The sequence below is a fragment of the Zonotrichia leucophrys genome, chromosome 29 (genome assembly GCF_028769735.1).
Source record: "Zonotrichia leucophrys gambelii isolate GWCS_2022_RI chromosome 29, RI_Zleu_2.0, whole genome shotgun sequence".
Taxonomy (NCBI): Eukaryota; Metazoa; Chordata; class Aves; order Passeriformes; family Passerellidae; genus Zonotrichia; species Zonotrichia leucophrys.
Window position 1 is genome coordinate 2,706,512 of NC_088198.1, and position 16,683 is coordinate 2,723,194.

At 55.1% G+C, this 16,683-nt stretch overlaps 1 protein-coding gene across 1 annotated transcript in view; it reads right to left on the reverse strand.

The window, feature by feature from the left end:
- ESPL1 (extra spindle pole bodies like 1, separase) overlaps positions 1 to 16,683 on the reverse strand; it is a 51,061-nt gene that overhangs the window by 28,703 nt on the left and 5,675 nt on the right. The window contains exons 5-15 of the mRNA XM_064734665.1: positions 15,449 to 15,553; positions 14,095 to 14,215; positions 12,953 to 13,089; positions 12,128 to 12,384; positions 9,675 to 9,995; positions 8,477 to 8,636; positions 7,124 to 7,211; positions 5,289 to 5,428; positions 3,900 to 4,034; positions 3,079 to 3,198; positions 1,457 to 1,628 (exon numbers count right to left, since the gene is read on the reverse strand). Of these exons, the coding sequence (XP_064590735.1) occupies positions 1,457 to 1,628; positions 3,079 to 3,198; positions 3,900 to 4,034; positions 5,289 to 5,428; positions 7,124 to 7,211; positions 8,477 to 8,636; positions 9,675 to 9,995; positions 12,128 to 12,384; positions 12,953 to 13,089; positions 14,095 to 14,215; positions 15,449 to 15,553 (1,756 nt within the window). The remainder of the gene's footprint in view (positions 1 to 1,456; positions 1,629 to 3,078; positions 3,199 to 3,899; positions 4,035 to 5,288; positions 5,429 to 7,123; positions 7,212 to 8,476; positions 8,637 to 9,674; positions 9,996 to 12,127; positions 12,385 to 12,952; positions 13,090 to 14,094; positions 14,216 to 15,448; positions 15,554 to 16,683) is intronic.

The window sequence follows — 16,683 nt, forward strand, 5'->3', positions numbered from 1 at the left end:
CTCCCTCTTCCTCCTCATCTCAAAACTCCCTCCCTCCTCTTCCTCATCACCCCAAACTCTCTCTTCCTCCTCATCCTTGAACTCTCTCCCTCTTCCTCACATCATCCGAAAACTCCTTCCCTCTTCCTCCTCAACCCAAACCCCTCTCTCCACTCTGTCCATTCCAAATTCCCTCCTCACCCCAAAACCTCTCCCTCCTCTTCCTCATCTTCCCAAAACTTCCTCCCTCTTCCTCCTCATCCCAAAACTTTTCCCTCTTCCTCCTCACCCCAAATCCCCTCCCTCCTCTTCCTCCTCATCATCCCTGAACTCCCTTCCCTCTTCCTCATCTTCCCAAAACTCCCTCCCTCTTCCTCCTCAACCGAAAACTCTCTCCCTCTTCTTCCTCATCCCAAACTCTCTCCCTCCTCTTCCTTCTCACCCCAAATCCCCTCCCTCCTCTTCCTCCTCATCATCCCTGAACTCCCTTCCCTCTTCCTCATCTTCCCAAAACTCCCTCCCTCTTCCGCCTCAACCGAAAACTCTCTCCCTCCTCTTCCTCTTCACCCCAAAAACTCTCATTCCTTTTTCTCCTCCTCATCCCAAACTCTTCCTCCTCATCCCAAACTCCCTCCCTCTTCCTCCTCACCCCAAAAACCCTCACTCCTCTTCCTCCTCATCCCAAAACCCCTCCCTCCTCTTCCTCACATCACCCCAAAACTCCCTCCCTCTTCCTCATCATCCCAACTCTCCCTCCTCATCCTAAAACCCCTCCCTCCTCTTCCTCCTCATCACAAACTCCCTCCCCACCCCAAACCCCTCCATCCTCTCCCTCCCCACCCCAAACCCCTCTGTCCTTCTGTCCCCATCCCAATTTCCCCTTTTTCCCCACCCCAATTTCCCTTTTCTCCACCCCAATTTCCCCTTTTTCTCCCCGCCCCAATTTCCCCTTTTTCCCACCCCAATTTTCCTTTTCCCCCACCCCAATTTCCCCTTTTCCCCCCCCCAATTTCCCCTTTTTCCCCGCCCCAATTTCCCCTTTTTCCCCGCCCCAATTTCCCCTTTTTCCCCCCCCAAATTTCCCCTTTTCCCCACCCCAATTTCCCCTTTTTCCCCGCCCCAATTTCCCCTTTTCCCCACCCCAATTTCCCCTTTTTCCCCGCCCCAATTTCCCCGCCCCAATTTCCCCTTTTTCCCACCCCAATTTCCCCTTTTCCCCACCCCAATTTCCCCTTTTTCCCACCCCAATTTCCCCACCCCAATTTCCCCACCCCAATTTCCCCACCCCAATTTCCCCACCCAATTTCCCCACCCCAATTTCCCCACCCCAATTTCCCCGCCCCAATTTCCCCTTTTTCCCCACCCCAATTTCCCCTTTTTCCCCACCCCAATTTCCCCTTTTTCCCCACCCCAATTTCCCCTTTTTCCCCGCCCCAATTTCCCCTTTTTCCCCACCCAATTTCCCCTTTTTCCCCACCCTGCCGCCGGATCAGCTCCCGCGTTGGCGCCTCCAGGTGGGCCGGGGGCAGCTCCAGGAACGAGGCCAGAACCTGCAGGGCCTGGGCCTGGGCCAGGAACCAGCTCCGGGTGGGCCTGGGGGCCTGGGGCTCCCTCAGGGCCTGCAGCAGCAGGGGCACGCCCTGATCCGCCTGGGAAAATGGGAAAAAATGGGGGAAAATGGGGAAAAATGGGGGAAAATGGGAAAAACGGGATTTAGGATCATGGCGGTGATCCCATCGCAATCCCACCCATCCCAGTCCTTTTATTACATCCCAGTCCTTTTATCCCATCCCAAATCCACCCATCCCATTCCCCCATCCCAATTCCCTTCCAGCAGCAGGGCCATGCCCTGATCCACCTGGGAAACGGGAAAAAAATGGGAAAAATGGGGAAAAATGGGGAAAAATGGGATTTGGGATCATGGCGGTGATCCCATCCCAATCCCACCCATCCCATTCCTCTTATCCCAATTCCCTTCCAGCAGCAGGGCCATGCCCTGATCTGCCTGGGAAAAATGGGGAAAAATGGGGAAAAATGGGGGAAAATGGGGAAAACGGGATTTAGGATCGTGGCGGTGATCCCATCGCAATCCCACCCATCCCAGTCCTTTTATCCCATTCCCCCATCCCAATTCCCTTCCAGCAGCAGGGCCACGCCCTGATCCGCCTGGGAAACGGGAAAAATGGGGAAAATGGGGAAAAATGGGGAAAAACGGGATTTAGGATCATGGCGGTGATCCCATCGCAATCCCACCCATCCCAGTCCTTTTATCCCATTGCCCCATCCCAAACCCATCCCAATCCTCTTCCAGCAGCAGGACCACGCCCTGATCTGCCTGGGAAAATGGGAAAAATGGGGAAAATGGGAAAAAATGGGGAAAAACGGGATTTAGGATCGTGGCGGTGATCCCATCCCAATCCCACCCATCCCAGTCCTTTTATCCCATCCCAATTCCACCCCAATCCCCCTCCAGAAGCAGGGCCATGCCCTGATCTGCCTGGGAAAAATGGGAAATATTGGTAAAAATGGGAAAAAAAATGGGGGGAAAAAGGGAGAAAAATGGGAAAAATTGGGGGGAAAAAACAGGGGAAAACCAGAGGAAAAATGGGATTTGGGATCACAGGGGGTGATCCCTTCCCAATCCCACCCATCTTATTCCATTCCAATCCCAGTCCTTTTATCCCATCCCAATTCCATCCCAATCCCCTTCCAGAAGCAGGGCCATGTCCTGATCTGCCGGGAAAAATGGGAAGAAAATAGGAAAAAAAGGGAAAAAAATGGGATTTGGGATGATGGGGGGTGATCCCATCCCAATTCCACCCATCCCACTCTCCCATCCCAATCCCCTTCCAGCAGCAGGACCGTGCCCTGATCTGCCTGGAAAAATAGGAAATCTTGGGGAAAAAATTGAGAAAAAAAATGGGAAAAATTGGGAAAAAAATGGGGGCAAAAATGGGATTTGGGGTCATGGAGTTGATCCCATCTCAATCCCACCCATCCCAGTCCTTTTATCCCCTCCCATTCCCCTTACCCCAATCCCCCCACCCCAAAATTCCCGAATTTTTTATATTTTTTTGGAGGAAAATTCCCATTTTTTGCCTTTTTCTGGAGGCAGCAGAGCTGGCTGCGCAGCAGGAGCCGGGAGTGGCACAGGAGCAGCCGGGAATCCTCGGGGCCCTCGTCCTCCTCCAGGCAAAATTCCAGCTCCTCCAGGAAAACCTGGGAATGGCACGCATGGATCAGCACCAGCAACCCCAAACCTCAACCTGGAGAGGGATTTTCCCGGGATTTTTGGGATTTTCCTGGGATTTTTTGGGATTTTCCTGGGATTTTCAGGGATTTTTTGGGATTTTTGGGACACCCATAGTTCTCAGAAAGTCCCAAATCCACTGAAATCCGTTTCCTGGGATTTTTGGGATTCCTGGATTCCCTGGGTGTCCCAAACCCTTCCTGGGGGATGATTTTTCCTGAGATTTTGGGAATCCTGGAACTCTCCCATCCTCAGGAGATGGGAGAGTTATTCCCATATTTCCCTGGGCTTGGGAAATATTTCCCCAAATAATTTCCCAGGATTTGGGAAGGACATTCCCAGGATTTCCCAGGACACTCCCAGGCCATTCCCATTTTTCCCGGCCCTACCTGGGCCTGCCCAGCGCTCCCCAGGATTTCCCAGCCATTCCCAGATTTCCCAGGCCATTCCCAGATTTCCCAGGCCATTCCCAGATTTCCCAGCCATTCCCAGGATTTCCCAGGCCATTCCCAGATTTCCCAGGCCATTCCCAGATTTCCCAGGACACTCCCAGGGTTTCCCAGCCATTCCCAGATTTCCCAGGCCATTCCCAGGATTTCCCAGGCCATTCCCATTTTTCCCAGGCCATTCCCATTTTTCCCAGGCCATTCCCAGGGTTTCCCAGCCCTACCTGGGCCTGCCCCGCGCTCCCCAGCTCCAGGAGGCTCCCGCAGATCCGGCTCAGGGCCTCGGCCGCCCCCGGCGCGTCCCCGAGGCGCCGGCACAGCGCCAGCAGCAGCCGCGAGCTCTGCAGGGCCTGCAGGGGCTGTGGGGGATCCTCGGGTGAGCCCCGAAACACCCGGGGGACCCCAGAACAGCCGGGGACCCCAGAACACCCGGGGACCCCAGAACAGCCCCTCCCGCTGCTGCTCACCCCAAAGCCTCCCCTCCTTCCTCAGCCTCATCCTCCTCCTCACCCCAAAGCCTCCCCTCCTTCCTCAGCCTCATCCTCCTCCCCATCCCAAAGCCTCCCCTCCTTCCTCATCCTCAAAACTGCTCATTCCTTCTCCTCGTCGTCCCAAATTCCTTCCTCTTCCTCATCCCAAATCCTCTCCTCATCCTCAAAACCGCTCGTTCCTTCTTCTCCTCCTCATCCCAAAGCCTCCCCTCCTTCCTCAGCCTCATCCTCCTCCTCCTCCTCATCCCAAAGCCTCCCCTCCTTCCTCAGCCTCAAAACCGCTCGTTCCTTCTTCTCCTCCTCACCCCAAAGCCTCCCCTCCTTCCTCAGCCTCATCCTCCTCCTCCTCATCCCAAACTCTCTCCTCCTTCCTCATCCTCATCCTCAAAACGCTCGTTCCTTCTTCTCCTCGTCATCCCAAATTCCTTCCTCTTCCTCATCCCAAACCCTCGCCTCCTTCCTCCTCCTCATCCTCAAAACCGCTCGTTCCTTCTTCTCCTCGTCATCCCAAATTCCCTCCCTCTTCCTCATCCCAAACTCTCTCCTTCCTCCTCTTCCACACCTCCAAACTCTTTCTGCCTTCCTCTTCCTCATCCCAAACTCTCTCCTTCTTCCTCCTCCTCATCCCAAACTCTCTCCTTCCTCCTCTTCCACATCTCCAAACTCTTTCCCTCTTCCTCCTCTTTGCCCCAAATTCCCTCCCTCTTCATCCCAACCTCTTCCTGCCTTCCTCCTCCTCATCCCAACCCTGTCCTTCTTCCTCCTCCTCTTCCCAACCTCTTCCTGCCTTCCTCCTCTTCATCCCAACCTCTTTCTGCCTTCCTCCTCCTCATCCCAAACCCTCTCCTTCTTCCTCCTCCTCATTCCGACCTCTTCCTGCCTTCCTCCTCCTCATCCCAACCTTCCTCCTCCTCATCCCAACCTTCCTCCTCCTCATCCCAACCTCTTCCTGCCTTCCTCCTCCTCATCCCAACCTCTTCCTGCCTTCCTCCTCCTCTTCCCAACCTCTTCCTGCCTTCCTCATCCCAAACCCTCTCCTTCTTCCTCCTCCTCTTCCCAACCTCTTCCTGCCTTCCTCCTCCTCACCCCAACCCTGTCCTTCCTCCTCCTCCTCCTCCTCACCCTGTCCTGGAGCCGGTAGAGCGCTGCCAGGAGCTGCAGGGAGCTCAGGGTCTGCTCGGGGCTGCGCACGGAGGGGACTCCGGGATGTTCCAGAAGCTTCTTCCACAGGGAAAAGGCCTCGTCCAGGGGCTTGCACAGGGCTGGGGGCACACGGGGATCAGGGGGGGATCCCCCAAAAAGGTTTCATTATCCCACTGGTGTTTGTCCCAAAGTGGGATAATCCTGGGGGAGCTGGAAGGGCTCTTCCCAATCTTCCAGGATCCCAAAAAAATCCTTTCTAATCCACCAGCATGCCAAAAAATCCCTTCCCAATCCATCAGGGTTCCAAAAAATCCCTTCCCAATCCATCAGGATCCCAAAAAATCCCTTCTCAATCCATCAGGGTTCCAAATATCCCTTCCCAACCTGCCAGGATCCCAAAAAATCCCTTCCCAATCCACTAGGGTTCCAAATATCCCTTCCTAACATTCCAGGATCCCAAAAAATCCCTTCTCAATCCATCAGGGTTCCAAAAACCCCTTCCCAATCTTCCAGGATCCCATAAAACCCCATCTCAATCGAACAAGATCCCAAACAAACCCTTCTCAATCCATCAGGATCCCAAAAAACCCCTTCCCAATCCATCAGGGTTCCAAAAAATCACCTTCCCAATCCACCAGCATCCCAAAAAATCCCTTCCCAATCCATCAGGGTTCCAAAAAATCCCTTCCCAATCCACCAGGATCCCAAAAAATCCCTTCCCAATCCACCAGCATCCAAAAAATCACTTCTCAATCCATCAGCGTTCCAAATATCCCTTCCCAATCCACCAGGATCCCAAAAAATCCCTTCCCAATCCACCAGGATCCCATAAAAGTTCTTCTCACCCATCCAGGATCCTCATCCATCCCAAAAAAATCCCTCCCCAACCTTCCAGGAACCTCATCCATCCCACAAAACCTCATCATTCACCCCAAAAATCCCCTTCCCACTCCTCCAGGACCCTCTTTCATCCCAAAAATCCCTTCCCAACCTGCCAGGATCCCATAAAAACTCATCCCAATCCACCAGGTTCCCAAAAAAAACCTTCCCACCCCTCCAGGATCTTCATCCATCCCACAAAACCTCTTCCCTCATCCCAAAATCACCTTCCCAACCTGCCAGAATCCCATAAAAACTCATCCCAATCCACCAGGTTCCCAAAAAATCCCTTCCCACCCCTCCAGGATCTTCATCCATCCCAAAAAAACCCTTCCTGCTCCTCCAGGTTCCTCATCCATCCCACAAAACCTCTTTCCTCATTCCAAAATCCCTTTCCCACCCCTCCAGGGTCTTCATCCATCCCACAAAACCTCATCATTCACCCCAAAAATCCCCTTCCCACCCCTTCAGGACCCTTATTCATCCCCCAAAATCCCTTCCCACCCCTCCAGGGTCTTCATCCATCCCACAAAACCTCTTTCCTCACCCTAAAACCTCTTCCCAATCTTCCAGGATCCCATAAAAGCTCTTCCCATCCATCCAGGACCCTCATCCATCCCACAAAACCTCTTCCCTCACCCTAAAAATCCCTTCCCACCTCTCCAGGGTCTTCATCCATCCCACAAAACCCCTTCCTAACCTGCCAGGATCCCATAAAATCTCTTGCCACCCCTCCAGGACCCTCATCCATCCCACAAAACCTCATCATTCACCCCAAAAACCCCTTCCCAATCTTCCAGGATCCCACAAAACCCTTTCCCACCCCTCCAGGGTCTTCATCCATCCCACAAAACCTCATCATTCACCCCAAAAATCCCTTCCCACCCCTCCAGGACCCCCTTTCACCCCAAATCCCCTTTCCCCCGTGCTCTCACCGCGGTCGGAGCCGAGGCTGCAGCGAATCCCGTCGGGCTCCCCCTGGGGCTGCTCCTGATCCCGGCCCCGCCGATCCCGGGCCACGCTCTGGGAAAGGAGGAGGAAATATGGGAATCCCAAAAATCCCGGGAAAAATCGAACCCAGGAATCCCCCAAAATCCTGGGAAAAATCGAACCCAGGAATCCCAAAAATCCTGGGAAAAATCGAACCCAGGAATCCCCAAAATCCCCCAAAATCCTGGGAAAAATCGAACCCAGGAATCCCCAAAAATCCTGGGAAAAAATCGAACCCAGGAATCCCCAAAAATCCCCAAAATCCTGGGAAAAATCGAACCCAGGAATCCCCAAAATCCTGGGAAAAATCGAACCCAGGAATCCCCAAAATCCCCCAAAATCCTGGGAAAAATCGAACCCAGGAATCCCCAAAAATCCCCAAAAACCCGGGAAAAATCGAACCCAGGAATCCCCAAAAACCCGGGAAAAATTGAACCCAGGGAACCCCAAAATCCCCAAAAATCCCCAAAAATCTGGGGAAATCACACCCAGGGAACCCCAAAATCCCCAAAAACCTGGGGAAATCACACCCAGGGAACCCCAAAATCCCAGGAAAATCATAGCCAGGGATTGGAACTCCAGGAATCCCCAAAATCCCAAAAATCCTGGGAAAAATCGAACCCAGGGAACCCCAAAATCCCCAAAAATCCTGGGGAAATTTCACCCAGGGAACTCCAGGAATCCCCAAAATCCCAGGAAAATAGAACCCAGGGAACCCCAAAATCCCCCAAAATCCTGGGAAAATCGAACCCGGGAATCCCCAAAAATTTGGGAAAAATTGAACCCAGGAATCCCCAAAAATCCTGGGAAAAATCGAACCCAGGAATCCCAAAAATCCCAAAAACCCGGGGAAAAATCGAACCCAGGAATCCCCAAAAATCCCCAAAAACCCGGGGAAATCTAACCCAGGGAACCCCAAAATCCCAGGAAAATCATAGCCAGGGATTGGAACTCCAGGAATCCCAAAAATCCCAAAAATCCTGGGAAAAATTGAACCCAAGGAACCCCAAAATCCCCAAAAATCCCCCAAAATCCCAGGGAAATCACACCCAGGGAACCCCAAAATCCCAGGAAAATCATAGCCAGGGATTGGAACTCCAGGAATCCCCAAAATCCCAGGAAAATAGAACCCAGGGAACCCCAAAATCCTGGGAAAATCACCCTGGGATGGGTTTGGGACATGCAGGGAATTCCAGGATTTTCCCCAAATGCCCCAAATCCCAGGAAAACGCCCCAAATCCCAGGAAAATGCCCCAAATCCCAGGAAAACGCCCCAAATCCCAGGAAAACGCCCTCACCTTTTCCAGGAGGGCCTCGAGGGTGCAGATGTGGAGCCAGAGCAGGGCCTGGGCGTGCTCATCCAGGAGCTGATCCCGCATTTGGGAATTGCAGATTTGGGAATTCTGGGCCAGCGACTCCAGCAGCCTCAGGGACTCCTGGATGGCGTCCAGGGCCGAGCTGTGGGAACAGGGAGTCCCAAAATCCCGGGAATTGACCCCAAAATCCCGGGAATTGACCCCAAAATCATGGGAACAGCTCCCAAAATCCTGGGAATGATCAGGGAATTGGGAATTGGGGGAAATGGGATTGGGATTTGAGATAAGGAATGGGAGAGGATTGGACTGGAATGGATCAGGATCAAGACTAGAGAGCATTGGGATTGGGTTGACAGGCATGGGATCAGGTCGGATCATGGGACAGTTGAGGATCAGGGGAATTACAGATCAGGAATGACATGAATGACTCAGGAACTGGGAAACAAATGAATCCACAGGGATGGGATAGGGGATTGGATGGGGTTTCAGTGATAGGGAATGGGATGGAAATTGGGATCAGGATGGGATCAGACGGATAAGGAGGTGATCAGAGATGAGACGGTTGGATGAGATGGGATCAGGATTGGGATGAGAGCAGGGTTGGGATGGGATGGATGGATAGGGATCAGACACGACTGGGATGAAAAACCAGAATGGAGAAATGGGATCAGGACTGGGATGAAGAGCAGGGTTGGGATGGAGGAATGGGATCAGGATCGGGGATCAGACTGGCATAGGAGAATTGGGACAGGGTTGGGATGGAGGATGGGATCAGGACCAAGGATGGGGATTGGGACAGGGTTGGGATGGGATCAGGACAGGATGGGATCAGACATCGGTGAGAGACTGGGATCAGGATTCAGGGTTGGGTGTTAGATGAAGATGGATCAGGACCAGGATCAGGACCAGGGTTGGGATGGAGGATTGGGATAGGAAGGCAGCCACCACCATCTCGGTGTAGCACTGAAGCTGTGGTTGCACAGGAGCTGGGTTGGGATGGAGGATCAGGATCAGGATCAGGGTTGGGATGGAGGATTGGGATCAGGATTGGGATCAGCACCCACCATTCGGTGTAAGCACTGAAGCTGTGGTTGCACAGGAGCTGGGTTGGGATGGAGGATCAGGACCAGGATTGGGATCAGGATCAGGGTTGGGATGGAGGATTGGGATCAGCACCCACCACTCGGTGTAAGCACTGAAGCTGTGGTTGCACAGGAGCTGTCCCAGCTCCAGCAGCGCCACCGCCCTGGGCAGGCTCCGGTTGGGGTCGGGCGTTCCCGGGGGGCTCCGGTTCCCCCCAGGCTCCCCCGCTCCCGGGGGGTCCCAGCTGCCCTCGGGGTCCCACAGCCCCAGCAGGTCGCACAGCACGTTGTAGCGCTCCGGCCCCGTGGGGCCCCGCAGGCATTTGTAGGCCTGGAGCTCGGCCAGCAGCAGCTGCAGCAGCGCGTCCCCACACGGGGGCTGGCGCTGGGACTGCGACTCCAGGGCGTCCCGCAGGGTCCTGGGACAGACACGGGGTCACGGGGACAGACAGCGGGGTCAGGATGGGGTGAGGGACAGCAGGGAGCTTCAGCCCCATTCCTCCAGCCCAGGGGCTCCTGATTCCCCAGTCCCATCCCTCCTGTCCCAATCCCTCCCGCTCCATTCCAATCCCAATCCCCCAATCCCATCCCTCTTACCCCATTCCAATCCCAATCCCATCCCTCCCACCCCATTCCAATCCCAATCCCCCAATCCCATCCCTCTTACCCCATTCCAATCCCATTCCATTCCCCCATTCCATTTCAATCTCATCTCAATCCTTCCCACCTCATTCCCTCATCCCATTCCAATCCCAATCCCAATCCCCCAATCCCATCCCTCTTAGCCCATTCCAATCCCATCCCAATCTCTCCCATTCCAATCCCAATCCATCCCAATTCTCCCATTCCAATCCCAATCCCATCCTCTTACCCCATTCCAATCCATCCATCCCTCCCACCCCATTCCCCCATCCCATTTCAATCCCATTCCTCATCTCATTCCTCTTACCCCATTTCAATCTCATCTCAATCCTTCCCACCTCATTCCCTCATCCCATCCCATTCCAATCCAAATCCCCCATCCCATCCCTCTACTCAACCCATCCCATCCTCATCCATTCCATTCCCCATCCCATTTCAATCTCATCTCAATCCTTCCCACCTCATTCCCTCATCCCATCCCATTCCAATCCCAATCCCCCATCTCATCCCTCCTACCCCGTTCCAATCCCATCCCAATCTCTCCCATCCCATTCCAATCCCAATCCCCCACTCCATTCTCCCCATTCCAATCCTGTCCTCCAAATCCTCCGTCCCAATCCCCCGTTCCCGCTCCCTCATTCCAATTCCCCACCCCATTCCCTGATCCCAAACCCCCAATCCCAAACCCTCATTCCCTGATCCCCCACCCCATTCCCTGACCCCAAATCCCCATTTCCCAATCCTAAAGCCCAATCCCAAATCCCCATTCCCTGATCCCCCATTCCATTCCCCAATCCCAATCTCAAATCCCCATTCTCCAATCCCAACCCCATTTCCAATCCCATTCCCTATCCCAAATCCCATTTCCCAATCCCAAATCCCCATTCCCAATCCCATTCCCTGATCCCAAAATTCCCATTCCCTGATCCCCAAATCCCCATTCCCCGATCCCAAACCCCCATTCCCCGATCCCAAACCCCCATTCCCCGATCCCAAACCCCATTCCCCGATCCCATTCCCTGATCCTAAATCCCCATTTCCCAATCCCAAATCCCCATTCCCCAATCCATTCCCTGATCCCAATCCCCGTTTCCCAATCCCAAATCCCCATTTCCCAATCCCATTCCTGATCCCAAATCCCCATTTCCAATCCAAATCCCCATTTCCTGATCCCCCATTCCATTCCCCAATCCCAATCTCAAATCCCCATTCCCATTTCCCAATCCCAAATCCCCATTCCCTGATCCCCCATTCCATTCCCCAATCCCAATCTCAAATCCCATTCCCAATCCCAAACCCCCATTCCCCAATCCCATTCCCTGATCCCAAATCCCCATTTCCCAATCCCAACCCCCCATTTCCCAATCCCATTCCCTGATCCCAAATCCCCATTTCCCGATCCCAAATCCCCATTTCCCAATCCCAAATCCCCATTCCCTGATCCCCCATTCCATTCCCCAATCCCAATCTCAAATCCCCATTCCCCAATCCCAAACCCCCATTCCCCAATCCCATTCCCTGATCCCAAACCCCCATTTCCCAATCCCATTCCCTGATCCCAAATCCCCATTTCCCAATCCCAAATCCCCATTTCCCAATCCCATTCCCTGATCCCAAATCCCCATTTCCCAATCCCATTCCCCAATCCCCGATCCCAAATCCCCATTCCCCAATCCCAATACCCCCATTCCCCAATCCCAAACCCCCCTTCCCAAATCCCCATTTCCCAATCCCAAAGCCCCATTTCCCAATCCCATTCCCAAACCCCCATTTCCAAATCCCAAACCCCCATTTCCCAATCCCATTCCTGATCCCAAATCCCCATTCCCCGATCCCAAATCCCCATTCCCAATCCCAAACCCCCACTCCCAATCCCCATTTCCCAATCCCAAATCCCCAATCCCCTCACCTCAGCCTCAGCTCCTCCGCTCCCTGTTTGGCCGCCTCCGTCTTGATCCTGGCCCAGAGCGCCACCAGCTCGGCCACCAGGGAGCTGGGCTGGCCTGGGACGGGCTGGGAAGGGGTCCCCAAACCCTGGGAAGGGGTCCCCGAGCCCTGGGACCCCGTCCCCAGGGCCAGCAGCCACTGTGCCAGCGTGTCCAGGGCCCGCTCTGGGCGCCCCTGGCAACGCCAGCTCTGCACCTGCAGCCGGAAACACCTGTGGAGCTGTGGGAGAGGGAAATGTCAGGGATCCCAGTGATCCCAGTGTGCCCAGTGTGCCCAGGGATCCCAGCGTGCCCAGGGATCCCATGATCAGTGTGCCCATGTCCATGTCCCTGATACCAGGGATCCCAGTGTGCCCAGTATGCCCAGTGATCCCAGTGCCCCCATTGCATCCCAGTGTCCCAGTGCCCATACCCCAGTGATCCCAGTTCCCAGTGATCCCAGTGTTCCCAGTACTCCATACCCCAGTGCCCATTACCCAGTGCCCTCCAGTGGCTCCCAGTACCTCCCAGTGCCCCATACCCCATCCCAGTACCCCCAGTGTCCATCCCAGTGCTCCCAGTGACCATCCCAGTATCCCCTCCCCACGGCCCCAGTGCCCACCCCAGTGCCCCTTGGGGGTGCCCCCAGTGCCCATCCCAGTGTTGCCAGTACTCCCAGTGCTCCCAGTGCCCACCCCAGTGCCCCCAGTACCCTCTTGGGGGTGACCCCAGTGCCCACCCCAGTGCCCCCAGTACCCTCTCCGAGGTGACCCCAGTGCCCATCCCAGTGCTCCCAGTGCCCCCAGTACCCTCTCGGGGGTGACCCCAGCCCAGCTGTAGCCGTGCCCATCCAGCACTGCCCGGCACAGGGGCTCGCACACGGCTCCGGCCGCTTCCGGAACGTTCCGGCTCTGCAGGGCCTGGCCCAGGCGGGCGGCGACCGCGGCTGGGGAGGGGACAGGGAGGGGACACTGCAGTGACCGCTCCTGGTGAGGAACTGACCCCAACCCCCGGACAGGGAGGGGACACTGCAGTGACCGCTCCCTGTGAGGAACCAACCCCAACCCCCGGACAGGGAGGGGACACTGCAGTGACCGCTCCTTGTGAGGAACTGACCCCAACCCCAGACACAGAGTGACCGACGGGACAGGGAGGGGACACTGCAGTGACCGCTGCTTGTGAGGAACTGACCCCAACCCCCGGACACAGAGTGACCGACGGGACAGGGAGGGGACACTGCAGTGACCGCTCCCTGTGAGGAACCGACCCCAACCCCAGACAGGGAGGGGACACTGCAGTGACCGCTCCCTGTGAGGAACCGACCCCAACCCCAGACACAGAGTGACCAACGGGACAGCTGGGATGGGGACACGGAGCCCTGGGGTGGCACTGACCACTGGGGATGGGGACAGGAGGTGGCACTGACCACTGGGGACATGGAGCCCTGGGGTGGCACTGACCACTGGGGATGGGGACAGGAGGTGGCACTGACCACTGGGGACAATGGGGATGGGGACAGGAGGTGGCACTGACCACAGGGGATGAGGACAGAGGGTGGCACTGACCACTGGGGACACTGGGGATGGGGACAGGAACCCCCGTGGTGGCACTGACCACTGGGGACAGGTGGTGGCACTGACCCCTGGGAACACCCTTGGACACTGAGTGACCACCTGGACACCCAGGGATGGGGACACAGAGCCCTGGGGTGGCACTGACCTCTGGGGATGGGGACAGGTGGCACTGACCACTGGGGACACAGGGGGTGGCACTGACCACAGGGGACAATGGGGATGGGGACAGGAGGTGGCACTGACCACAGGGGACACAGGAGGTGGGGACAGGAGCCCTCGTGGTGGCACTGACCACAGGGGACACAGGGGGTGGCACTGACCACAGAGGGACACAGGGGGTGGCACTGACCACTGGGGACACAGGGGGTGGCACTGACCGGTGACATCGAGGAATTTGCCCCTCTCGGCCTCGGGCAGCCCCTGCAGCCCCTGCAGCATCCAGGTGATGCTCTGGACACAGCTCGAGGTCACCTGGGCCAGCTCCGGCCCCTCCGAGGGCTGTGGGGACACCACGGCTCAGCCAGGACACTGCAGGAGCCCCCAGCCCCAAATTCCAGCCCCACATCCCACGGGAGAACCTTCCAGAACCCTCCAGAACCTTTCCAGGATGACTCAATCCCAAAATTCCAGCCCCAAATCCCAAAATTCCAGCCCCAAATCCCAAAAAATCCCAAAATTCCAGCCCCAAATCCCACGGGAGAGGCTCAATCCCAAAATTCCAACCTCAAATCGCACGGGAAAGGCTCAATCCTAAAATTCCAGCCCCAAATCCCACAGGAAAGACTCCACCCCAAAATTCCAGCTCCAAATCCCACAGGAGAAGCTCCAACACCTTCCAGAACCTTTACAGGGTGACTCAACCCCCAGATTCCAGCCCCAATCCCCAAAATTCCAACCCCAAATCCCACAGGAGAAGCTCCATCCCAAAATTCCAGCCCCAATTCCCCAAAATTCCATCCCCACATCCCACGGGAGAAGATCCCAGAGTGGCTCCATCCCAAAATTCCAGCCCCAAATCCCACAGGAAAGGCTCAATCCCAAAATTCCAGCCCCAAATCCCACAGGAGAGGCTCCATCCCAAAATTCCAGCCCCAAATCCCACAGGAGAGGCTCCACCCCAAAATTCCAACCCCAAATCCCACAGGAGAAGCTCCAGCACCCTCCAGAACCTTTTCAGGGTGACTCAGTCCCCAAATTGCAACCCCAAATCCCACGGGAGAGGCTCAATCCCAAAATTCCAGCCCCAAATCCCACGGGAGAGGTTCCCAGAGTGGCTCAATCCCAAAATTCCAGCCCCAAATCCCACAGGAGAGGCTCCATCCCAAAATTCCAGCCCCAAATCCCACAGGAAAGGCTCCATCCCAAAATTCCAGCCCCGCATTCTATGGGAAAGGCTCAATCCCAAAATTCCAACCTCAAATCCCACGGGAGAGGCTCAATCCCAAAATTCCAGCCCCAAATCCCACAGGAAAGGCTCCACCCCAAAATTCCAGCCCCAAATCCCACGGGAGAAGCTCCGGCACCTTCCAGAACCTTTTCAGGGTGACTCAACCCCAAAATTCCAGCCCAAATCCCCAAAATTCCAGCCCCAGATCCCACGGGAGAGGTTCCCAGAGCGGTTCAATCCCAAAATTCCAGCCCCAAATCCCACAGGAGAGGCTCAACCCCAAAATTCCAGCCCCAAATCCCACGGGAGAGGTTCCCAGTCCCCCCAAGGATCCGGATCCGTGCCTGGCAGCGCTGGAATATTTCATGGATGGCGTTGGAGAAGAGCTGGAGGCCCTGGAACAGCAACTGCGTCAGCACCACCTGATCCCTGATGGAGTCAGCAGGGACCTGAATGGGGAAAATGGGATTTGGGAATGGGGAACAATGGGATTTGGGAATGGGAACAATGGGATTTGGGAATGGGGAAAAAGGGATTTGGGAATGGGGAACAATGGGATTTGGGAATGGGGAACAATGGGATTTGGGAATGGGGAACAATGGGATTGGGGAATGGGGAACAATGGGATTGGGGAATGGGGAACAATGGGGTTTGGGAATGGGGAACAATGGGATTTGGGAATGGGGAACAATGGGGTTTGGGAATGGGGAACAATGGGATTTGGGAATGGGGAACAATGGGATTTGGGAATGGGGAACAATGGGATTTGGGAATGGGGAACAATGGGATTTGGGAATGGGGAACAATGGGATTTGGGAATGGGAACAATGGGGTTTGGGAATGGGGAACGACGGGGTTTGGGAATGGGAACAATGGGATTTGGGAATGGGGAACAATGGGATTTGGGAACGGGGAACAATGGGATTTGGGAACGGGGAACAATGGGATTTGGGAACGGGGAACAATGGGATTTGGGAACGGGAACAATGGGATTTGGGAACGGGAACAATGGGATTTGGGAATCGGGAACAATGGGATTTGGGAATGGGGAACAATGGGGAATTGGGAATGGGAAAAAAGGGATTTGGGAATGGGGAACAATGGGGTTTGGGAATGGGGAAAATGGGATTTGGGAATGGGAACAATGGGATTTGGGAATGGGAACAATGGGATTGGGGAATGGGGAAATGGGATTTGGGAATGGGGAAAAAGGGATTTGGGAATGGGGAAAAAGGGATTTGGGATTGGGAACAATGGGGTTTGGGAATGGGGAACAATGGGATTTGGGAATGGGGAACAATGGGATTTGGGAATGGGAAAAAAGGGGTTTGGGAATGGGAACAAGGGGGTTTGGGAATGGGGAACAATGGGGTTTGGGAATGGGGAAAAAGGGATTTGGGATTTGGGAATGGGGAAATGGGATTTGGGAATGGGGAAATGGGATTTGGGAATGGGAACAATGGGATTTGGGAATGGGGAAATAGGGAAATGGGATTTGGGAATGGGGAACAAATGGGATTTGGGAATGGGGAACAAATGGGATTTGGGAATGGGGAACAAATGGGATTTGGGAATGGGG